Below are 25,315 nucleotides of genomic sequence, written 5' to 3'. Positions count from 1 at the left end.
ACATTAATCATATAATATATGGGTTGTTAATGCGATTGGCTCCAATACCCTCCACATTCAACCATAGTCTAACAATAATAAGACCATAAAAAACAAGCGTGTCTAATCAAAGCTTTCGAATAGCGAGAAATCGTGAGCGTTGGCTTCAAAGCAAAAGTCGACCCAATATTACTTATATCTCTTATGCACAATAGACTGATATGCGTTGTCGCACATAATATCACTCACTAAAAATCATGGTTTTCAAATAATAAATAGAATCTAATATTATGGTTCTCTTCCCACAGGGTGCATGTAAACCCTGCGCTTGTCCACTGTACGAGGCTTCGAACAACTTCAGTCCAAACTGCGCACTAGCATCGGCTGAAGGTGACGAGTTCGTGTGCACGCAATGTCCGGATGGCTATACTGGGGATCACTGTGAACTGTAAGCACTACTGTACTGTACCAGACACGTGCCAAAACATTGTGTGTATCCTTTCAACTAGTTTGGGGTACCCCAAGGTTGTATTATTACACCACATCTATTTACAATGTATAGAAACTAGTAAATGGATGGTGCATATCACATAATATGCGTGAATTGCACCATACATATTTATCCAATTTATCGGATTATAATATAAAAATAAGCTTTTATGGGTGTTACTTTAAAACGTGGCACAAATTGTTTAATTTTAACTCCTTGGCAGTTGCGACTCGGGCTACTGGGGCTCGCCGACGACGTTGGGTGGATCTTGTCAGCTATGCGAGTGTGGCGGAGGGCCTTGTCATGTGGACAGTGGCAAGTGCCTCGTATGTCCGCCGCATACTGAGGGCGAGCGGTGTGATCAGTGTCAGGTAAGTTTGATGACTTTTATCAACCACTAGAATCAGAGTTCTTTTTACCTAAAGTCGTACTCCAGTCATTTTTCTTCGCCGGAGGTAAAAATCCCTACGGACTTCTGCCTGCTGGCAGGGCGTGTCCGACTGCACGGACTAAAATAACCTCCCCATGGCTTCCAAGGTGGCACGGAACTTCGTGGCATTACTTCGTGCTGACCTCCTAAATCGCTATCTTCTTCTTTTTAACCCCCGACCCAAAAAGAGGGGTGTTATAAGTTTGACGTGTGTATCTGTGTATCTGTGTGTCTGTGTATCTGTGTATCTGTGTATCTGTGTATCTGTCTGTGGCATCGTAGCGCCTAAACGAATGAACCGATTTTGATTTACTTTTTTTTGTTTGAAAGGTGGCTTGATCGAGAGTGTTCTTAGCTATAATCCAAAAAAATTGGTTCAGCCGTTTAAAAGTTATCAGCTATTTTCTAGTTTTCTTGTAGAAAAGAAGGTTAGATAACCCTTAGGTTCATAATATTCAAGTGTCAATTGACAAATGTCAAGCTATCAAGATGGACGTTGCCTAGATATACATAATTATTTATTTGAAAATGATTTGTCGGGGGTGTTGAAAATTTTTAATTTACACTTGTTCTTTCTCTTCTCTTCTTATCAATATAGCCCACAACATGTGGATATAATCTACAAACAACACAACACAAAACAACTTAAATACTTTTGTCACAACTATAGGAAGGTTACTGGGCAGGCGGGGTGAACAGCTCCTGCATAGAATGCGCGTGTGGTCGTGGTGCCTTGTCGGCGGCGTGCGATGCGCGCTCAGGGCAATGCGCCTGCGCACCGGGTTGGACCAGTCGCGCCTGTGACGTGTGTGCTAAGGGCTTTGGAGGTAAGTAATAAGTAGCATTAGCATCCATAAATCATCATGAGCTATGCTGTTTTTGAAAAAAATCAATATGGCAGGGATGTAATAAGTTTTTCGTTCTACAGGCATAGAAGAAAATTGTCCACCATGCTCCTGCGGGGAAGCGGCTGTAAACGAGGAGTGTGATGTGACTTCAGGAGACTGTACCTGCGCAACCGGCGCTGCTCCTCCTCGATGTCTAGGTTGCTTGACTGGATATTACGAGCTCACACGTGATGGCTGCTTAGGTAAGTACGTAATATAAAGGCATTGACGAAGAGATCTTAGGAGAGGTGTGATGTGATTGATCGGTTCTGGTGTCGGCACTCATAACAAAGTAGCGATATGAATGATACAGGTTTTATGTCTCATACAAATGGTAAAGGTGCCTTGTACCGGTATCTTAATCGGTATGGTACCGGTTTCTAAAAATATCGGTATTTCAAGTTCTGTCTATAATCATACTAATATTATAAAGGTGAAAGTGTGCGTGTGTGTATGTGTTTATGTTTATATGTTTGTCACTCTCATGCAAAAATTACTGGACGGATTCGGCTGAAATTTAAAATGGAGGTGGACTATACCATGGATGAACACATATGCTGCTTTTTATCCCGGAAAATCAAAGGGATCCCTCGGTATTTTTAAAAACCTAAATCCACGCTGGTGAAGCTGCGGGCATCATCTAGTCGGTCATAAACTTCAAATTCTGAAACAATATTTTTCTAGTCATTTTACCAAATTACTAACAATTACTTGACCGTCCTGACCTAAGGGTACTAACAACCTTGGGTCCACCGTCATAGATCCATGCAATTTGCGTAATGTGCGTGCGGCCTAACCCGCTAACGACCGAAGGACCTCCCTTGGTGTAGCGCCCGGAGCGCAATGCGCGTTATGCATTATGTGCTCTTTACACAAACTTGTTACTTGTACCTGCTTTAAATAAGTGATTGCGTCTGTTTTGATCTATTGAGACCTGACTTATTGTAAATCTACATAATAAGTTTTCTTTCTTTAGTGCAAGTCAGAATCGCGCACCGAGGGTTCCGTAATCGGGTAATTTTCCCGACATTTTGCACGATAAATATGCATAGTAGTGTTACTATGCATAAAAATAAATGAAAATCTGTTTTAGAATGTACAAGTAAATCCCTTTCATATGATACCCCACTTGTAAAAGTTATCTTACTCTGAAAATTGAAAATACAATTTTTTCTTTTTAATTTTTTTTTAGATGTAACCACAAATTCACGGTTTTCAGATTTTTTCTTTTACTTGTGCTAAAAGACCTACCTACCTGCCAAATTTGATGGTTCTAGGTCAACGGGAAGTACCCTATAGGTTTTCTTGAGAGACACGATAGACTGAGGGACAGACGGACAGACAGACAACAAATCGATCCTATAAGGGTTCCGTTTTTCGTTTTGAGGTACGAACCCCTAATAAAAGGAAAAACTACCGGACATAACGCAGACATCCGCTAAGAAAGGATTTTTGCAAATACAACTCCTATAGGGAGAGTAAAATGGGGCTTTGAAATCTTTATAGTCCACGCGTAGAAAGATAGGTAACTACCTAAAATATAAATTGTTTTGAAATCTAAGGTAGTATTAATTAGGTGTCTATCTAGCTAAAGAAACAGAAGATATTTATGGAAGTAATAACCAAAGTAAACGTAGTAATACATAAATCTCTAACATCGGGTTAAAATCACTCGTTTAATCAATAATTTGTTAGAGAAAGTGCACAGGCTATGAAATTAATTAGCCACTAGAAATACTTCCTATTTACGCGTATCTCATCAAAGGTTATAATCTGCACTTACGCAACCAATTTTGCGGTTTCTGGCCGATTCCAGGAATAGTTCTACCCGTTTTGTATAGTAGGGACGGTTCTACGTATTTGTTCGTGTAGGCATAATCAAGTGATGTGTTAACGTCACATCTGTTTAGTAGCTAATTTTTGTTAAACGCTTTGATGTGAATGTAATAATATACATCTTCCCTAAACGAAGAGTTTTCCTTATCGCTTTCGTCCATTTTGGCTGTGGTCTGGTATATTCTTGGTAATTTATCCATTGTCTAAGTACTTTTTTACTTATCTGAATGTGAAAGTGGTTATGTCTGTCTGTCTGATAGCTCTTCGCAGTTCATCCGGTATGGATTTTGATGGGTACAGACAACTGAGATAGCTTGTGTCCCAGGAATGGACATAGGCTACCTTTTGTCTCAGAAAATCATAGACTTTGCCCCTCACTGCAGAAGTCTTCAGTCCAGCCATCTAAGCTCGCTCCAGAAGCCGAGTAGACAGCCCAGGTTGCCACGGGCTTGATGAAGTGAGATTGGGGATACCAAATGTCGCTCTCGTTGTTTTGTCACACCCGTGCACTCTAGGAGCACGTTCGTCGGTGAGAATGTAGTCAAGGGCCGACTTGTATTTGAATTTTAAAAAAAATCCATGCGGACCCTACACAGAGGACTGTCGGTGAAACCTATAACGAAAAGGTGTATGTTTAGTGGGAAAAGCTGTGAATTATTACGAAATCTGTCTGGACTCTGGAGAGTGGATGTAACAATGTAGCTCGCGCGCGCGCGTCTCTATATTTATCGCTTGTTGCGTGAATTCGTCTCGACGCAGCTGCGCCGGCGTCGATCTGTCTGCGGCTTCTTGTGCTTATCGTTTTGTGCATCCAAGTCTGTCTGTTGCTGTATAAATACGAACCTCACAATAAGTTCGCAAAATCTCTGGCATTCTGAAACTTAACTTCAGTTCTAGCTCCCCGTATCCAAGAGCTGCTTTAGCAATACTCAAACTCAAATCATTTATTCAAATTGGTTAGGTACCTACCTACCTGCCATATTTTGTAAAACTCTTGATTGTTAATTGTGGAATTTGGAATATAATGGTTAAATCATCATGATTATCATCATGATCGGTCACCCATCGGACCCATTGCCGACTCATTACAGAGCATGGGTCTCAACTTTCAGTAGAGAAAGGTTTGGTCAGAGTCCACCATGCTGACCAATTGCGTGTTGGCAGGCTTCACACGCCTTTGAGAACATTATGTAGAACTCTCAAGCATGCAGATTCCTTCCATAGGTGCGTGCCCGGTATCGAATTCCTTACATCCCGAATAGGTGGACGTCCTAACCACTTGGCTATCACGGAATGATGTAATAATGACAAAAAATTTAAACCTAAGTCTAAAACAAACTCAACAAACTGATAAACTCATATAATATACGAGTATGGTGGCTAGAGCCCTCATCCTCATTGTCTTATTTGTCTAGGTACGTACCTAAGTATCTAGGCAAACACTAACGTTAGAGAAAGGGTTGTGAATCCTTTCCTTTGTATTCTTAGCGCTCGGTACAAGGAGTAACTTTCAGAGGCAGTGATAACGAGATGGTACACAAGGATAGACAAGAAGCTGGTGCCAAATTACAGAAGGTTCGACAAAATTATATTTAAGACCTCTTTTGCTGTAACTTTTGCTTTAGTACCTACTCTTAATTTTGATTTGAATAGTTAGTAATTAATTATCACCACTACATCATTGTTTTACAAGTGTACAAATTATAGTACCCAATTTGAATAAATGACTTTGCACTATTGAAATGCCTAAACAAAATAAATTGCACAATTTTTTTATTGGTTTTCTCGGTATTTTGATTTCTCGTCACCCCTATAGCCAGACATTTGACAGATGTCAATTCACCGAGAGTTTCCTCACGCTAGTTCTTAAATGAAACCAGCTAAGAATTCCTGGTGCCAGTTCTCTGCCTATCACAAACGACCGAACCGGTTAGCAATCTGCATGCGCATCTTACAATTGCCATTTAGCTGCAAGCCGGAAATCCGTCCTGCCCGCCATGCTAGTTAGAGGTTCCAATTGACCAAAACCGGCACAAAGGGCATGCAATTTATAATAATGCCTTATGCATTTGTATTCAAATACTTTACTTATCTACTTAGCAGTCTTAGGGATCTTGATAAACGATTCTTTTTCTGTCTTCTAAGTAAATTCTGGGGCTTAACCTTGGTTCTCGTGCAGATCTGTTCGGATCTTACTCCCTCAGGAAAACTCCTAACATAGCCCTTTCCAAAGCTCGCTGAGCGACTTCTAATAATTTTGTTACTCAGACTCAATTAGTAAAGGAGAGCACTGTCGCCTAAGACACAGGTTTTTCTACCTAGTTTAAGGACAGCTTAGATCTTTAAAAAAAAATTATGTCTAGTTTTTTGTTAGATTTACTTACTAAGTTATTTTAGTTGTAAGTGCCTTAATAAAAACTTTGTAATTAGTCATTTGTAAAAAACTAGTCGTAAGCTGTTGCATTCAATAAAAAATATTATTATTATTATTACTTTGAATTTGTGGACGAGACCGTTTGTCAGGTTGAAATCTATAGAGTGCACTTTGACTTTGGTTTCAGTTAAAACAAGACTGATTTCTGCCAGCGGTGTAACGCTGTCTCTTTTCAAGCAAAGTCAAAGAGATCGCAGCCACAGTGTCCACGTTTTGGCACACACAACACACCGTTTAAAGTTGACAATGAGAAGACTTGACTCAATCCAAAAGCTGCCCAACTAACAAACTAAAAAACATAGGGATCTCATCTGATGTTATTTGGTAGTGACTAAGAACTTTGCCTTCCCGGGTAATATAGTAGAGTGTTGTTCTCACCTCGTTAGTACGGTTAGCACCCGGCAAGTGGCAGGGTTCAAGTGATGCGCATTATTCATATATGCAGCGTACCGGTGTTCTGGAATTCGCTGGGAACTTTATGGCTATTCGTTTTGCTATGCATTATTTGTTTGGTTCTGGTACCAAATTGAAACGGTTAGTAATATAGGTATATAACAATGTTTCTGTTGTAATGATAAACGCACATTACTCCGAAAAGTCAGAGGTGCGATAGAATCGCGGACCACCGAATGATAGGCCGACGTTTTAACCCTGGCTATCACCGCTATCATATTTTGATCATGCTGACTAAACATAGTTGTTTCATGTCAATAACATACCCAAGAGTTTGGGAGCCATCACAATTATTACCTACTCTGACAACTCCCAGAAGATATCACGAACCTCAAAAATTTGGACAAGAAACGAAGCATAAAGGAGACGCTTAAAGCTGGGCAGATTTAAAAAAAATAACTGGTGTCAATTAATTAACCAAGGGCGAAAACAGTGGATTTTTGACTAAAGATAAGTGATCTATCTAGCAAAATGAATCGACTCTTTAGAATTCTGATTCTGGAATTAAAATTCTGTCTTTTTAATAAACTTATAACTGATATTACACTTCACACTAATATTATTAAGGGGAAAGTTTGTGTATGTGTGTATGGGTGTGTGTGTATGTATGTATGTATGTTTGTTACTCTTTCACGCAAAAACTACTGGACGGATTTGGCTGAAAGGAATGGAGATAGATTACACCCTGGATTAACACATAAGCTACTTTTTATCCGGGAAAATCAATAAGTTCTGACAGAATTTTTAAAAACCTATATCCACGCGAGTGAAGTCGCGGGCATCAGCTAGTTATCTATAACCTTTAATTCCTATCAAATGCTTTGATTGCAACCTTCAATAGAATTAAGGCACATGTGCGAATGATCTTTATTGGAGCGCCTTAATAAACACCTCTTGTGCACACCAACTGGATTATATGATTGAACACATGTTGCCAGATCTCGCAATCTATGGAGTAACAAGGCAATGATTACAAGGCCGTGTCAGTCCTCAATAGGTACTGCTAAGTTGTTGTTTAAAAACTAAATACTGATAACTGACTGGAGAAATATAATTTTTAGGGTTAAGTACCTCAGAAGAAAAAACAGAACGCTTATAGGAACACTTTGTTGTCTGTCCGTCCGTCCGTCCGTCCATCCATCCGTCCGTTCGTCCGTCCGTCCGTCCGTCGTGTATCTGTCAAGAAAACCTATAGGGTACCTACTTTCCGTTGTTCTAGATCTAGAATCATGAAATTTGGCAGATAGGTAGGTCTTATAGTACAAGTAAAGGAATAAATCTGAAAACCGTGAATTTATGGTTACATCACAAAAAAAATAATTAATGTGTTAATTTTCAAAGTAAGATAACTATCAAGTGGGGTATCATAATATGAAAGGCCTTTACTAGTACATTCTACAACAGATTTTTATTTATTTTTAAGCATAATAGTATTTGTTTTATTGTGCAAAATGTCGGAAAAATACCCGAGTACGAAACCCTCGGTGCGGAGTCTGACTCGCACTTGGCCGGTTTTTTTTTGTTTTGGAATCGTCTCTGAAAATGTTAATATTATACAAGTTTGGTATCCAACCACTTCAATTAATATTCTACGTTAAAACAGTAATCTATTATTACCAATACCTACCAAAAATATATTGACAGACACTATAAAAGAAACAAGGCACATGCTCGGGCGTATGAATCAAATTACGTCACACACCATTCAGTCATTGTAACGTGAGGCGGTGAATGTCAAAGATCTTAGGAAATAATAATTCTTAATGGTTCCTTTACAATAATAATATTCTTTTATTGCTTTGAACCAATGGATATTCTGTTAAAACTATGTAAAAAAAAATTGTTTACTGTTGTGTATTGAATTGTATACCCGGCTGAGTTTGTCGTGGGCTCTTCTCAGACTTGGGCGCGTTTGGAACCCTCGTAGCTTTAGTCTTAAGTTACTTACCCAATTAATTTTATCACCACTATATTATCGTACAAATTCAACAACTTCGACCATCAAAAGGAGTTCAATTGTACCTACTTTGAATAAATGATTTTGACTATTGACTTTTTATGCAGTAGGTCATACCCTTATACATACTTGCCTTCTATTCGGGATCACCACTCTCAGATTAAGAAGGGTTTAGGCCATAATCTGCCACGCTGATGCGGATTGGCAGAGTTCACACACCTTGAGAAAATTCTGAAGAACTTTCAGGCATGCAGGTTTCCTAACGATGTATTCCTTCATCTTTAAAGCAAGTGATATTTAATTGTCTAAACGCACATAACTCCGAAACGAAAGTGAGTTGCTTTTTGCACCATTTGCTTTGCTTGAGCCCCGAAAATATTTCAAAAGTAACCTGTTCTACAATCATGCATGCTATCTAATTATATAAAAACATCATTTACATTTATTCACGCGATTTTACGGCTTGGGCCACTAGTTATAAGAGTGGTTAGAAGGGATGGGACTTTGTCGTGTCGGCCAGAAGCCCACCCGCGTGTTATCACTCGTTATCAGACAATCTCGTAGATCTCGTCCTAATTAGTGGACTGTAGCTGTCGGCAACTGAGTAGATACCTACTGGCGGCTATGCTAATTTTGCGCCTTTGCTCAACATTTTTAAGGACCCGTACATCAAAAGGAAAATACCGGTCAAGTGCGAGTCGGGACTCGCTCTTTTAGGATTCCGTACATAATTATGAACATCATATTTTGGGTGTATGAAATATTTCTTTTCCGAGACAGAACGTCTCAATAAACCGTGAAAGAAAAACCCAAAAAATGTTCGTTTGTTTTAGTCACAACTTACAAACTATTTTATAAATCGTTTTCCTTATTTTTTGTTAAGACATAGTGTTTGGTACATAATATTATACCGAAATTTCATATCCCTAGCTAGTTTAGTTTTTGAGATAGCCCTCGTCACAAATATGGTCTAAAACTAACAACTTTGACGGCCCTCCATTTTTCTTTATTATTAAGATAAAAAAAAATAAGAGTGAGAAGGGTTTTGGCCATAGTCTACCACGCTGGTTGGCCAGCGTCTCCGTCTGCGTGTATGAAATCTGCCAATCCGTACTTGGGTGCGGATTGGCAGACTTCATACACCTTTGAGAACATTATGGAGAGCTCTCAGGCATGCAGGTTTCCGCACAATGTTTGATATTTAATTAAGTACTTAAAACGCACTTAACTCCGAAAATTATGAGGTGCGTGCCCGGAATCGAACCCCCGTCATCCTATTAGGAGGCGGACGTCCTAACCACTAGGCTATCACAGTTTCAAAAGAATACATTAAGTACCAAAAACGTAGGCCAAAAGTTTATTCGAACTTAAAATGCAGTCCCTTTCTTAATGAAAATCTTGTTATACATCGTAATATCATTCAGAATTTGCAAGTTATATTGCAGCGCCATATTTGCTTAAGTCAACGGCCCAATTAAGGGCATAACGGTGTTCCGGATACAACTCGTATATAAAACAAGTTTGACACATAATCGTCAATCGGGGCAAGTTGAAAGAGCGCATTTTTAGCATCCCAGGAATAGAGTTGCCAATTCCACGGGAGAAAATTCGGGAAGTGAAAACTAAAACAATAACAAGTGTAAATTAAAAATTAATAACACCCCGACAGGTGAAGGTTACAGTAACTAGAAAAGAGCTGATAACTTTCAAACCGCTGAACCGATGTTCTCTCAATTAAGTTTCCTTTCAAACAAAAAAAACTAAATTTAAATCGGTCTATTAGTTTAGGAGCTACGATGCCACAGATAGATACACAGATACACAGAAACACAGATACGCAGATACACACGTCAAACTTATAACACCCCTCATTTTGGGTCGGGGGTTAAAAAGAAGTTCTTCTTTCATTCTGCTCCGTTCGTGTTGTTCTGGGCTTAATGACACGAAATGGAAGATAACATGAGCAAAGACAAAGACAGAATTAGTGAAGAAGACCTAACTAATTTCTCCATAGAAGATAATATTATTGTTAGGGTTATTTGAGGGTGTAGGCTACTGGGACACCAGTAATCTATGTCCAAACAGGGGTATTGGGTGGAATGGACGGATCACCCACCTGGTGATTACAAGCGTCTCCTCTATGAGTACATGTATGAGTACAAGCATATATCTTCACGATAAATGATGATGCGTTCGAAATTGGGACAGGCAACCTCAAAGAGTAGAATGTAGTCAAGCTCTATCCACCTACTCTACCAGATACAACAACTTCAAAAAGCTCACTTGTTTCAATTTCCAGTTGAAAACTAGCCTTCGAAGCTTCTTTCTATCACTAATTCCACTTCATTGAGAAAGGATTCGTAAATATTCCACCCAACCTCCCATCTAATGTTGGAGAATGTGCCCAAACCTTTTGACCTGGTTCTGCCTTCACCTTTCAGTATCGTACCGCAAGGCATCGTCAAGGTCTGCACCCGTACGTAGTTAAAATTCCACGGTCACATACCCACAAAGCGATTTACCTCCTGGTTTCTATTTCTGACCGCTAGGATATAGAATACTCTTCCGGCATCAGTTTTCCCGGCCACTTTTAATATGCCTACGAGTAGTTATCTTCAAATTATTAGTGAATAGGTTTTGTCTTAGGCTGCATCATCACTTGCTAGCAGGTCAGGATACAGGCATTCAAGTTCTGGTCTATTTAAAAAAAAACGAAGCTGGTCCGATTCAATCACTATTATTTACATTATTGTTATAAATCTAAATCTTGGGATATTGTTATGAGAGCTTATAGAGCAGTTATTAAAATGAAAATAGCTATCATTAAGAGTCCAACGAATCCTGGAACACTGGTAGGACTGGCAACCCTACCCAGGACATGGCTCGTGGAGCAAAACCCATGAGAAATGAGTTCGCGCCAGAGGCACTCAGTCGCCGTGTCAGGCCCGGCGTGCGCACACGCATGTCTAACCTAACCTAATCTATTACTCGTTACCAGTTGCATATCTCGCCGTGAATATAAACGTGTTTCGAGTGCTCTTAGTGCTGAATACATTGCGAACTTAATTATAAGTTTTGAGGTCATATTCACGAAAAAAAAATATTTCCAAAATATTTTGAAAAACTATTTAAAATTTTTTACTTGCTAGTAGTATAGTTGACTGAATTTTAGGGGCCCAAATAATTTTAATCATCAATTAAAAATAAGAAAGAAATCACGTCCATCCATCGAGATGATTTTGAAAAAGTAATCGATAAACATAAAATCCGTAACAAACAATCTCATTTCAATATTATCAATATCAGAGCTAATTGACAGTGATAGAATGGGAGTGCTCAATCAGGGGACGTTATCAATCAATACACAAATACAAGTTACAATGCAATCCAGATTTTATTAAAATATCCAACTTGAAACGAAAGGCTCCCTTCATACTTTACGTAACATTTTCTTTACATTAAATCAAACGACTTCATTCACAAACTAATTAGATACACTGTCCTTAACTTTAAAAGTTCAATAGACAGCTTACAAATCCTAGAATACATTTAATTTATTTAGAGTTTTCAGTAACTTATAATCATCATTTTCGGACTTGAAATTTAAAAAATTCAAAATTCTTATAAATTATCGTCAATAAACGTCAGAATATTGAATTCAGATGTGATATCATAGAAAAAGTTAAATATTTCGGCAAATTCAATTGCAGATTTACGAGTATAATGGACAGGTAAACAAAAAAAGCGCTAAAAACTGATGATGTGATACCAGCAACTTTGTTTGTAAGTTCGCGATTCCTGAAAATCTGATTTGGCAGTGTTGTGCAATGATATAATCGTGTAGCATGCGTTGGCTATTAGTGCTTGTGTTGGTGACAGTAGTGGAAGCAGCTGGACCCAGGAGATGTGCTGGTCGTTTAGCCAGAGAGCGTCTGAAAGCTGCAGAGAAGATTCGGGATAAAAGGTTTTATCTTCTGTGCTGTGCTCCGTCTTGCTCGGTGCCTCAGAGACGTCCACGACCACCGCCTAATTCAAGGCGGTACCAACCGTTCCACAAGACCTGGTACGGTCTCAAATATGGTACGGAGTTTTTCTTTTTTCATTGAAATTTTGTTAGCATACTTATTTGGGTCACTGCAGTTTTTTAAACTTCTGGTTATGGAAGATAATTTTAATGAAATGGTGATTACTGTAATTGTAATGAAAAATTATAATATGGAGTGTAGATAGTCTGCAATATTGACAAGTATGGAGTAATTTACGTTTGAATAATTGATAGTAGATAAATTTCTATGTAAGCGTATGAAAATGAAAATTTATATGGTACGAGAAAATCACAGAACAACTTATATTGAATGCGATGTGTTTTGTGGAAAAGTAATTTTTTGATACCGGGTTAAATAATTTGAGTTAACGTACTTCTAACCATCGATGCGTATCGCTATCTGAATTTAATGACGCTGGGTCTAATTGTGTTAGCTATACCATTTCCGTTGATCCATTAGTATCTATCATTTTGACGCCTACTTCTACGATTAGTAAGCATGAATACATTCATATAAATTCTAAAAACTTGATAAATCGTTCAAATGTATCTGTGTAAGTGATGATTCATCATTTAACACCTTTTCCACCGGTGTTCTTCAAACTTGAGCAAAACATCCTATTAGTTGAAAGACATCTGTAACCCGAGCGACCTAATGTGTGGTCATAAATTAGTTTTTTTAATGATCTGTTGGTATGCTCTTGGTAATAGAATGTCGTATGTTTGTTCGTAAACCTTAAGTTTTACTGGCCGCATTTCTCTCCATTCTTTTTACTTTTAATCTGATGTTGAGATGTGATGGGTGTTAGAGATATGGGGGTCAAGTGTGCTGCGCTAAAATTTGATACTTACTTTCTTGTACTTTACATTCTTTTTTTTTGACAATTTTTTGACCTCATTACCTTTTAGACCATTGAGAATATTATGTAAATTTTTTTCTGTATTTATAGCAGACTTTTTGCTGTTTTAAAAATCGGTTAGCTGTGAAAATTCAACTGAAACCGGAACCACATTTGGCAATGCAATATCTCTGGCCTAAATACCTGCTGATCTTCTCTTAACATTTATGCTCCTTCATTTTTCCAATTAATAAAAAATAAATTATTAATTTTATTTTTTATTTTTAGTTGTTGTTAAAATATTCTTTCTTAATCTTCTTTAATATGTCTATATAATATGCTATATAGTAGAAACACATACGAAAAACTCGGACGTACCTGTGATGTTTTTGTATGGATTCTATTCGGCAGTTACGGATCTTATATTTTTTAACGAATTATTTCAAGTTTATACATTGCACGTGTCCGTTGCCAACACAGTTTTCTTGATTGAAACATTATGTAAAATTATTCATAAAAGTGTGGGACGTTACGATAAATTAAAATCAATTTCACATAATTTTTCGATAACGAGTATCGATTAGCAGAATGATCGCTAACTGTGGGCCTCATAAAGTTAAGAATCACTCAGCGGGTGATGGGAAGAGTTCTCTTGGAGTTTCTCCACGTGGTCAAATCAGAAATGACGAGATCCGCAGGTAATCAACATATCTCAGTAGGTTGCAAAGCAGAAGTGGCAATGGGCAGGGCATATCACACTAATATTATAAAGGCGAAAGTTTGTATGTGTGTGTGTGTGTGTGTGTGTATGTTTGTTACTCCTTCACGCAAAAACTACTGGACGGATTTGGCTGAAATTTGGAATGGAGATAGATAATATCCTGGATTAGCACATAGGCTACTTTTTATCCCGGAAAATCAAAGAGTTCCCACGGGATTTCGAAAAACCTAAATCCATCCAGGGCGAAGTCGCGGGCATCGGCTAGTAGTTCTAAAAACTGATGGTCCCAAGGTGCTACAATGGCGATCTTGCACCGCAAACCGCAGCGTTGGAAGATTCCCACTAGGTGAAAAGACGACATCAAACCAGTCACAGAGAGCCGCTGCATTCAGGCGGCGCACGGTGGGGCAGTTCCGGGAATTAGCTGGCCATAAATCGATTTCTCAAAAATGGCCATTGACAAACAAAACTTACTACCTTAGGTAATTAAGTAGACACCGAACATAATGCCACCTCTCTAATCCTCTAATTAGGGGTGTTCACCATTTTGTGTCAGTCTAAACCTGAGCGTCACTCTAAGTGTTCATATTGCGTTAACTGATTCAATTAAAACAACTTTTTAAAAAGTGATTTTTATATGTTAGTGGGTTATTTTTGAAAAAAATCTTAATGGATTCGATTATAACAGGTAAGCGCCCATATATTACATTTATAAAAAAGTTTGAATAACGATAAAATAGATATTTTATGGCACTTGCAAAATAATGCTTCTGTTGCGGTCGAAAAATCATCTTTTAGATACTCAAAAAGGTTTTACTTTAACTTCCCACCGAGTCCCATCGGTTTTATTCATTGTAAATAAAAACTGACTATTATCCCTAATTGAATACATCGAGATTAGCTGCGGTCTCCCGCGGAATCCATATTTTGAAGGCTATGAAGTACATAGCGGAAAATCGCCGTATTTCACAAATTTCTTTTTTTTCGGTTTAAACCGGTTTTTATTTGCTTCCAGAATAGGAAGGCACTTTAGGGACTCGGACCGTAACACGTGGATTTCTTTTTACTAAAATGCAATAACAAGACTTGCCCGATTTTGATGCAAAATTGATTTATCTTGAGAGATATATTCTATCACAAGATGAATATTGTGATGAACAAAAGAAGGAAGTTAAACATAATTTCTCACGTCTAAAGTCACAATTTAAGAAAAAATGGATCGAGTCACATAAAAAGGCCCATACTTTCATTCAAAAGAATGATGAATGGTTAAAAGGAACATACGAAATACCGAGACCTAAAAAGCCTTCTTCTGGTAGACCATCAAAGTCGTTTGAAGATTCAAGTGGGAGAAGTAAACGCAGAAAAACACTCAAAATGCGTAGCACTATAGAAACAGACCACAAAACTTTATATTGAGTTGTATCCCTGGCACCCTATGTCTCCAACAATGCATAAAATCTTAATACATTGTGCAACTGTAATGGATCATGCACTTCTGCCTATTGGATTACTATCCGAAGAAGCAGCAGAGGCACGAAACAAACATTTTCGCCAGTATCGGTATTTCGCAAGAAAATGCTCAAGGGAGCAATGCAATTATGACGGCCTTAATAGGTTGTTGCTAAGTTCGGATCCATTAATATCCAGCATAAAGCCAAAACCTAAAAGAAAAAATGTGCCTCATAGCAAAGAAGCGTTGGAAATGCTTATTTCCGCTGAACTCAACACAGCAGAATGTCCTCATGAGGAATCTGAACCGGACCAACTTGACAAGGATGAATTGAGCTCTAGCTCTGGTGAAGACACTTGGGATTGATCTGAATCACATTATGTTTATTTTTGTATTTTTTTATTTACCATTGCATCTTTATTTTCTTAGTTTTTGTTTTTATATTTTCTTAATTTATCATAATCACGATTTTAATTTACTATTATAGTTTTAGTGTTTTTAGTTTTTTACTATGTTTTATATAGAAATAAAATCTGTTTTGGCACTTTATGGAATTATTTGTTTTTCGTGTCAAAAAACGTTTGTTTCTCCTTCGCGGTAAAACTACTGAACCGATTTGGCTGAAATTTCGAATGAATATAGATTATGCCCTGGGTTAGCACATAGGTTACTTTTTATCTCAGAAAATCCATGGTTTCCACATGATTTAAATCAGAATATCGACAAACAGGATTTAAAACCAAAATATACGCAAGCGGGGCCGCGGGCATCAGTTAGTTTTAAAAAATAAGTTCCCAAAATACTAAAAAATATAATTTAACCTATTTACAACACATATATGGGAGAAAATAATATTGGCCGTCTAATTCCTGGATCTGCCCCACTGTGCGGCGTGTAGAAGTCCTTACAAGAGGTCTATGTCCAGCAGTGGACGTCAATCGGTTGAAATATGATGATGATGATGATTAGCAGAACAGCAGATTTTACGATAGTCAAAAACAAATTATGCCTCAGCAAGAGGCCGTACATATAATGTTATCGCGACCTTTTATGGGGCCCATCTCGCAGGCTGCAACCTGTCGGGGAATTGTGATTCGCGAATCGTGATCGATATTAGGACGATCAAGGTCATTGTTTTAGGCAAAATGATACCTACTTAATTATATTTTACTGGCTTCATCCGCGGGGACTGCACACACCTTATGGATGGAATTTGGACCCTTATGGATGGAATTTTTCTACGTCATAATAGTGACCAGCAAGCCAAATTTCAGACCGATTCATCCAGTAGTTTGAGCTGAGCGATGATAGATCAGTCATCAGTCAGTCAGTCAGTCAGTCATTCTGTCAGTTAGTCAGTCAGTCACCTTTTCCTTTTATATATTTAACAGACAGATGGAATAGGGTAAAAGAGGCGTTTCTTGTTGGGTCTACCTAATAAATAAAATATTAGTAATTAATTTATTAATTTATTAATTAGGGGAACGATTTCTGCTTCTTCTTGAATTTCCTGCTTCTTTAATAGGAGGGCGGGTGGTGCATATTGCTCATACAATATTGTACCATACGGATTTGTCTGTTTTGCCGGATTAGCGAATTAAGCTTGTGGGTCCCTTAGAAGCAGGAAATATAACAAAATAAGTAAATGTAATTTATGACTTCCGTCTACTTAGAAGATAGCCTGTTTATTTGCTTATCCGAAAAATAGCAACCCGATACCGATTGTTCGATCGCAATTGCCAAAGGTCGTCGACCCGTAGATAGTTGCGGCGCTGCCAAAACGCGCCATTCATAAATCGGCCTGATAATGCGGAACCATTCGGGTTAATGGAACGGATTTAGAGGTGGGCGCACACTTGAGACATTTTATTCGTCGTGAGTCGTTTTACTGCACACGCACTCAAGTGAGAGTCGGAGTCCCATAATATGAAGGCTCCCGTACCATTGTACAAGAAAAAAAACTTTTTAACTTTAGGGTTCCAGACAAAAGGAAAAAAGGAACTTTATAGGTTTATGTCGTTATCTGTCCGTCTGTATGTCCGTCTGTCCGTCTGTGGTGTCTGTCAAAAACCTATAGGGTACTTCCCGTTGACCTATAATCATGAAAGGCAGGTAGGTAGGTCTTAATTATAGCACAAGTAAAGGAAAAATCCGTAAACCATGAATTTGTGGTTACCTCACAAAAAAAAATTAAAATGTGTGCATGGTATCTTACTTATCTAACTATACCAAGTGGGGTATTATCAGAAAGGGCTTAATCTGTACATTCTAAAACAGATTATAATTTATTTTTATACATAATGGTTTTTGATTTATCGTGCAAAATGTCGGAAAAACTCCGAGTACCGGAACCCTCGGTGCGTGAATCTGACTCGCACTTGGCCGGTTTTTTAATTTGTTTTTAGCAGGGCAGTCGAGGTTTTAATTTTTTTAATCGTACAACTTGTTCCTTGTCTTCTCTTGATTTCAAGTTGCTCTTGCTTTAAACTTTTCATAATAAAAACTGTTTTAATAATTAATAATGATTAAGAGGGCTCTCTCCGTCACTCATTTCATACAATCGTAGTTCCAATTTCATTTGAATATTAAGCAACCAAAGTCCATGAAATTTTGCAGATATATTCTAGAAACTAATATCTATGTCTGTGGTTTTCCATATTTTTGTTAAAATATTCGGTTTCAAAGTTATGCGGTCTTAAAAATTTTCATACAAATCTTTGAGCCCCTGTAATTTTAAAACTACATATTTTTAGAAAAATCTAAAACACCACAGACACAGATATTAGTTTCTAGAATATGTCTGCAAAATTTCATGGACTTTGGTTGCTTAATATTCAAATGAAATTGGAACTACGATTGTATGAAACGAGTGACGGAGAGAGCCCTGTTAATTGTGTGTGATTGTCGTTTTAACCTTCTGGGCGGGCGCATTTCACCTTAGGCTACATCATCTCTTGTTCGGTGTGATTGCAGTCAAGCGCAAGTTAAAGTAGTTAAAATAATTGTCTTGATTTGTCGCTAGTCTGAGTTTTCGGTTAGAGATAAGCCTGGCTGACCTCATCGCCCGAAAAGCTATACCTACCTACTAGGTACATAGACAACGCCTTACATGGTCACGCAAAAAGTGTTCGCCAAGTTTGGTATGCGAGGGAATAACTTGTATGGGCCTTTGTGTTGTAAGCGCTTAGGAGTATTGATAAAAGTTATAATGGAATTATTTTTTGTAGAAGAGACCAGTCGAAAGTGGAAAACCATAAAGTTAACTTTTTTATGGTTCCGGAAAAAGGAACCCTTATAGGATCTTTGTTGTCTGTCTATCTGTCTGCCTGTCTATCTATCTGTCCGTTTGTCGTGTCTGTCAAGAATACCAGTTAGGTACTTTCCGTTGACCTAGAACCTTGGAAGGTAGATAGGTCTTATAGTACAAGTAAAGGAAAAAATCCGGAAACCTTGAATTTGTGGTTACTTACATCACAATATTTAGTTTTTCAACTATACTATAACTAGGTATGCCAAGTGGGGTATCACATGAAAGGGCTTTACCTGTACATTCTAAAACAGATTTTTATATATTTTTAAGCATAATAGTTTTTGATTTATTGTGCAAAATGTCGGAATAAAAACCTGAGTACGGAACCCTCGGTGCGCGAGGCTGATTCGCACTTGGCCGGTTATTTACATTGATTTTCAAGAGTCCAGCATTTCCGCATAGCTTTCAATCATACGAGAGGACGCACTAAATCACTGGCCGCTGTACCGCGCTGGTTGCTATACTTACCCGCTGTACTATGCGGCCTATCGTCATTGTATGGAAAGCCCATCCTCTGTCAATCAGCGCTCATTCATATGCACCGCTCGCGCTCGTCTCCGCCTTTGTAATTGAGTGCAGACGGCGCAGGTTTTGTTTTTACCGGTATAAATGCCTTATATACAAGTATTTATGTAAATATAGGATGCACGCAGTATCGGTCATTTCAAAAGATTTACGAATACGGGCGTTTGTGCAGTCATTCGATTCAGTTACGGATCCGTCAAAATACGAATCGAATGAGCGCACACGCACACCTACTTTCTGTATAACGTCCACTACGGATCGTATTTTTATACTAAAACGAATACGAACCGAATACAAATGAGTGCACAAACGCCCTAAGTTGCATTTTTGTCTAACACTAGATAATGCCCGCGACTTCACCCGATTCAGTTTTCTTGTGAAGTCTTTGATTTCTGGGTAAAAAAACTCTTCAGGTATGCAAAAAATCACGTGGATCTGTTGCTCCATTGCGGCATGATTGAAGGAAAAACCAATAGACCAACAAATAAATGCTTCGCATTCATAATATGGGTAGTGATGTTGTCTCAAGTAGGCCACACGAGACGTCCTGCTGGCAGTCTGTCCAGGTTTTTGGCGGTAGGTATTATTATTTTCCAGCTTAGAGATCTTGTGTTATGAATGGGTACGAGAATGGATGTCCAGCGACTGAAAAATGTAATCTATGACCACACCGGTAATCATTTATTGAGGTCTAATTCTGGTGGTAATTGGTAAATAAATCCCTACAAACAAGGATCATTAAAAAATATATAAAATATCATTATTAAAAAATTTTTTAACTAAATATATCGTTTGCTTGTGGTCTCCAAACTATATAGGTAACGTGTATCGTGGCGACCAAATATATTGCGATGGTTTGTTTTGTGTAGTAGGAATTTTGTTTCAGTTAACAGGGCGTCACCATCCCGATTGCCATGTCGATCTGTCGCGAACTATACGTACGTTCAACTCATAGGAAGGAGTAAACTCTGTACCTATTCTACTATCATACATTACAGATCTCGTGAAAGTGGAATGTAGAAAGAAACAAAGATGACACGCCCAGTCCACGTATGTAAGCACGTCTAAGCACTCAGCACAATGAAAGCCTCGCATATTATCCACTCGTCAGGAATGGAGAGATGGTGTAATTACAATACACGAAAGAGGCCTTATAGGTGCTGATGTGTGGGCTACAATACAAAGGCCAAATACAAGCTAATGATTGGTTACGTAAACTCCAAATCCAAAAGATTTAAAAAATCCTTACTTAACAGGGCTCTCTCCGTCACTTACTCCATACAATCGTAGTTCCAATTTCATTTGAATTTCAGCTAGTAATATACAGCTAGTTAGTAGTTATATATTATTTATATGTAAGTATGAATACAATATAGAAATAAATTACTTCCCTTATTATAACTTTAATGGTGTCATTTTGTTGTGGTGTCTTCCAGACAAACTAAAGTCTATCGGGGTACGGGCCTCGAGGCCGAGCCTCCTTGCCCGAGCGTGTCCTCACAGGTTCTTGCTGGATTATTAATTTCAGCCCTTTTCTAAAACTGGGCTGAGGCCGCGCCTGATTCGACGTCGGCCTTGAGGCATCTGAATGATGTCTCCGGGTACGTCACATAGATGGCGCTGTTGGTTTATTAAATTGCGCGGGTTATTGGCTCTCGGGACATTGTTATTATAGCTGAGCTTCTAGTTATTACTTGCGTAGACTGGGCCCATAACCTATAATTCAGGTATGAATTAAATTTTTGGTGAGATGCCCTTTGGCATCTTTTGAATAAATGTTTGATTTTAAGAGGGGTCTCTCCGTCACTCACTTCATACAAACGTAGTTGCAAATTCATTTGAATATTAAACAACCAAAGTCCATGAAATTTTGTAGACATATTCTAGAAACTAATATCTATGCCTATAGTGTTTTAGATTTTTCTAAAAATATGTAGTTTTAAAATTATAGGGGCTCAAAAATTTGTATGTAAATTTTTAAGACCGCATAACTTTGAAACCGAATATTTTAACAGAAATCAGGAAAACCACAGGCATAGATATTAGTTTCTAGAATATGTCTGCAAAATTTCATGGACTTTGGTTGCGAAATTGGAATTACGTTTGTATGGAGCGAGTGACGGAGAGACCCCTCTCTAGCATTTCCTCCGCGTGGACTACACACATATCAAACCCCTGTTTTACTACTTTAGTAACTACTATTACGTAATTTTGTAATAAATAAAACTATCTTCTGGTGGGAGGCTTCGGCCGTGGCTAGTTGCCACCCTACCGGCAAAGCCGTGCTGCCAAGCAATTCAGCGTTCCGATACGATGTCGTGTAGAAACCAAAGAAGTGTGGCTTTAATAAAAACCGCCATACCACCCCCAGGTTAGCCCTCTTCCATCTTAGACTGCATCATCACTTACCACCAGGTGAGATTGCAGTCAAGGACTAATTTGTGTAAGAATATAAAAAAAAAAGAAAATTTTGACAAAGATGACCTTACCGGAGTTCTCAAACCATCACCTATCTGAACACCAAACATAACTGTGTTTTAACTAGCCGTAAGAAATTCAAATGATCATTTTGGTCGTCGACCTCTCGTCAGGAGGTCCTGTCGTAACTCATTTTTTCCCGCTTATCCGTCGGATCGCGCGCTTTGTTGTGTGATTGCTGATTACCGGCCCGGAGATTACCGGCCCCGGGGCTAGGGTCACCATGTGCCACTACTATTCCCGGAATTGTAGATAACGAGATTTCATGATCAAGCTAATGCTACGCTTTGACGGCGTCCTGTGGTCGCTGTGGTCTTATTGCCCGGGAGGTCCCGGGTTCAATCAATATATTTTATACGAGCTTCTATGAAACATTGGTGTGTGACGTCACAATGATTTGACGTGCTTTTTTTGGGTGCCGTACCTCAAAAGGAAAAATGGAACCCTTATAGGATCACTTTGTTGTCTGTCTATCTGTCTGTCTGTCTGTCCGTCGTGTCTGTCAAGAAACCTAAAGGGTACTTCCCGTTGACCTAGAATCATGAAATTTGCCAGGTAAGTAGCTCTTATGGCACAAGTACAGGAATAAATCTTAAAACCGCGAATTTTTGGTTACATCATTAAAAAAAAAATTAAAATGTGTTTCAATTTTCAAAGTAAGATAACTATACCAAGTGGGGTATCATATGAAAGGGCTTTACATGTACATTCTAAAACAGATTTTTATTTATTTTTATGCATAATAGTATTTGATTTATCGAGCAAAATGTAAAAAAATACCCGAGCACGGAACCCTCGGTGCGCGAGTCCAACTCGCACTTGGCCGGTTTTTTAATTTAATCCATTATTTGAAATCGTTATTACATTTAAAACTGGCAAAGGACGTGGATTTTACCTATTTTGGAAGACCTTCTATTTAATAATAACTGAAAAATATCTTTTTTTGACATAGCAAATATTATTATGAGACTATCCCCCTTAGTTCAGAGACGTGGGGGTTGTATTCGACCCCCTGGGTCACGGTTCACGGGCGCGAGTGAACGGGTCCTGTTGCCGCGGGGCGCGCTTCGATTGAGATATTACAGCAAAACGCACAGTGGTGCCTTGTGCCAGTGAGGAAGTCGAGTTATTTACTTGAGGCCTTATACGGACTAAGCTCAAGTGAATGGGGGTCATTGCGCAAAGCAATTGCAATAAGTATTCATGATCAACCCATTTCCGCCCCACTACTGAGTACGGGTCTCCTCTCAGAATGAGAAGGGTTTAGGCCATAGTCTGCCACGCTGGCCCAATGCGGATTGGCAGACTTCACACACCTTTGAGAACATGGAGAACTAACTCTAAAGCATGCAGGTTTCCTCACGATGTTTTATTTCACCGTTAAAGCAAGTGATATTTAATTGCTTAAAACGCACATAACTGAAAAGTTAGTGGTGCGTGCGTGCCCGGGATCGAACCTCCGACCTCCGATTAGGAGGCGGACGTCCTAAACACTAGGCTATCACAGCTTAACACACCAATAAATATTACTTAACTTTATTTAGTTTGATTCAATAGCTCATCTGGCTCTATGCCAGATGAGCTATTGTTTTGTTTTGGATAAAGAATATGAAGATATTTCGAGCCAGAAGTTCTCATCTTGGACATTAGTTCGGCGAGATATTTATAGTGTCATTGTAGTGTTCCCGTGTCCCCTGTGTCGGCCTGTGTCGGCGTGTCGCGCAAGCTGGTTGTGAGAGTGATTGATGGACTCACGACACTGTCCCGAGACTACATAATACCTACATACATTTGCATAATTTTATAGCTAGGCTAGTAGGTACCATCTAATTTGGTTTTTACGTAACATTCCAATCAGATTATAATACATAGGTACTAATCCATATTAATACCTGTACAAATCTAAATCTACTATAAAAGGAAAAGCTGATAAATATCTGACTGACTACTGATTGACTGACTGACTGATTTATCAACGCACATCTCAAACTACTGGACGGTTTTTAAATCCGGCCAGGAATCTTTTGCTTTACTTCAGGGCGGATGAAACCGCCGCGCCGCCGGGCGCCAATAGCTACTTTAGAAGTTTAGTATTACCACGAAATTACATAAAATTCTGTAAACTCAAAATTCGTCTAATTACGCTGTATTTTTTCATCTTCAGTGATTTCTGCTCCTTTTTAAAAAAAATATTTTTTAGTATTTCCTACTAATGCCTATAGGTACCTCTATTTTTAACCCCCGACCCAAAAAGAGGGGTGTTATAAGTTTGACGTGTGTATCTGTGTATCTGTGTGTCTGTGTATCTAGTATCTGTGTATCTGTGTATCTGTCTGTGGCATCGTAACGTCTAAACGAATGAACCGATTTTAATTTAGTTTTTTTTGTTTAAAAAGTGGCTTGATAGATAGTGTTCTTAGCTATAATCCAAATAAATTAGTTCAGCCATTTAAAAGTTATCAGCTCTTTTCTAGTTTTCTTATAGAAAAAAAGGTTAACTAACCGTTAGGTTCATAATATTATGTCAATAGACAAATGTCAAGCTGTCAAGATGGACGTTGCCTACATACATAATTATTTATTTGAAAATGATGTTTTGGAAAACTCAGATACTTTGGATAGTACGTGGTAGACGTACTACTCGCCTCGCGCCTGAGCGTCCGTGGCTATATAAAGCGCACTGATTCCACGCGAACGAAGTCGCGGGCACAGCTAGTACAGAATATTTCTACTTACATGACTATTACAAAGATAGTATAAAACGCCAGATAGGCAAAGCTCATACATTCGTATTTTTAATCCCCGACCCAAAAAGTTATAAGTTTGAAGTGTGTATCTGTGTATCTGTCTGTGGCATCGTAGCTCTTAAACGAATGAACTGATTTTAATTTAGTTTTATTTTGATTGAAAGTTGGTTTGATCGAAAGGGTTCTTAGCTATAATCCAAGAAAATCAGTTAAGCCGTTTGAAAGTTAGCAGCTCTTTTCTAGATACTGTAACCTTCACTTGTCGGGGGTGTTATAAATTTTTAATTTATACTTGTCAAAACTATTGTAGGTAGAGGGATCTATGTCATCAAGATGTATTTATTCCAAACACGCCATACCTAACCGCCGCTCATAGTAATTCCCTGGAGAAATCAAACCAGAGCGTACCGCGTATCTCATGCGAGAACATCTCTACGACAGATCGCATCTGCTTCATGTCTTGTCTGCCTTTTCTCCATACTGCGTAATAGGTATCTTGGTTATTTTCAACCGTCAAAGTAACTCAACGTTTCTGACTACCTAGGTAGGTATAATGCGTAACAAGTGTAAATTAAAAATTTATAACACCCCCGACGATCCAAAGTATCTGAGTTTTCCAAAACATCATTTTCAAATAAATAATTATGTATTTAGGCAACGTCCATCTTGACAGCTTGACATTTGTCTATTGACATAATATTATGAACCTAACGGTTATCTAACCTTCTTTT

The 25,315-nt window shown here is 38.4% G+C and overlaps 2 protein-coding genes across 2 annotated transcripts in view; both read left to right on the top strand.

Annotated features, from left to right (window-relative positions):
* LOC123867411 (laminin subunit alpha-2-like) overlaps positions 1-4,050 on the top strand; it is a 30,922-nt gene extending 26,872 nt beyond the window's left edge. The window contains exons 13-17 of the mRNA XM_045909407.1: positions 288-427; positions 693-840; positions 1,570-1,726; positions 1,828-1,989; positions 3,977-4,050. Of these exons, the coding sequence (XP_045765363.1) occupies positions 288-427; positions 693-840; positions 1,570-1,726; positions 1,828-1,989; positions 3,977-4,050 (681 nt within the window). The remainder of the gene's footprint in view (positions 1-287; positions 428-692; positions 841-1,569; positions 1,727-1,827; positions 1,990-3,976) is intronic.
* Positions 4,051-11,416: 7,366 nt separating this feature from the next.
* Positions 11,417-25,315, top strand: part of LOC123864535 (laminin subunit alpha-1) — a 79,002-nt gene continuing 65,103 nt past the window's right edge. The window contains exons 1-2 of the mRNA XM_045905037.1: positions 11,417-11,546; positions 12,177-12,546. Coding sequence (XP_045760993.1) covers positions 12,312-12,546 — 235 coding nt within the window. The 5' untranslated portion in view covers positions 11,417-11,546; positions 12,177-12,311. The remainder of the gene's footprint in view (positions 11,547-12,176; positions 12,547-25,315) is intronic.

This window comes from Maniola jurtina, chromosome 1, assembly GCF_905333055.1.
Source record: "Maniola jurtina chromosome 1, ilManJurt1.1, whole genome shotgun sequence".
Classification (NCBI taxonomy): Eukaryota; Metazoa; Arthropoda; class Insecta; order Lepidoptera; family Nymphalidae; genus Maniola; species Maniola jurtina.
Note: the sequence above shows the minus strand (reverse complement) of the source record. Positions and strands in the feature narration are given on the sequence as shown.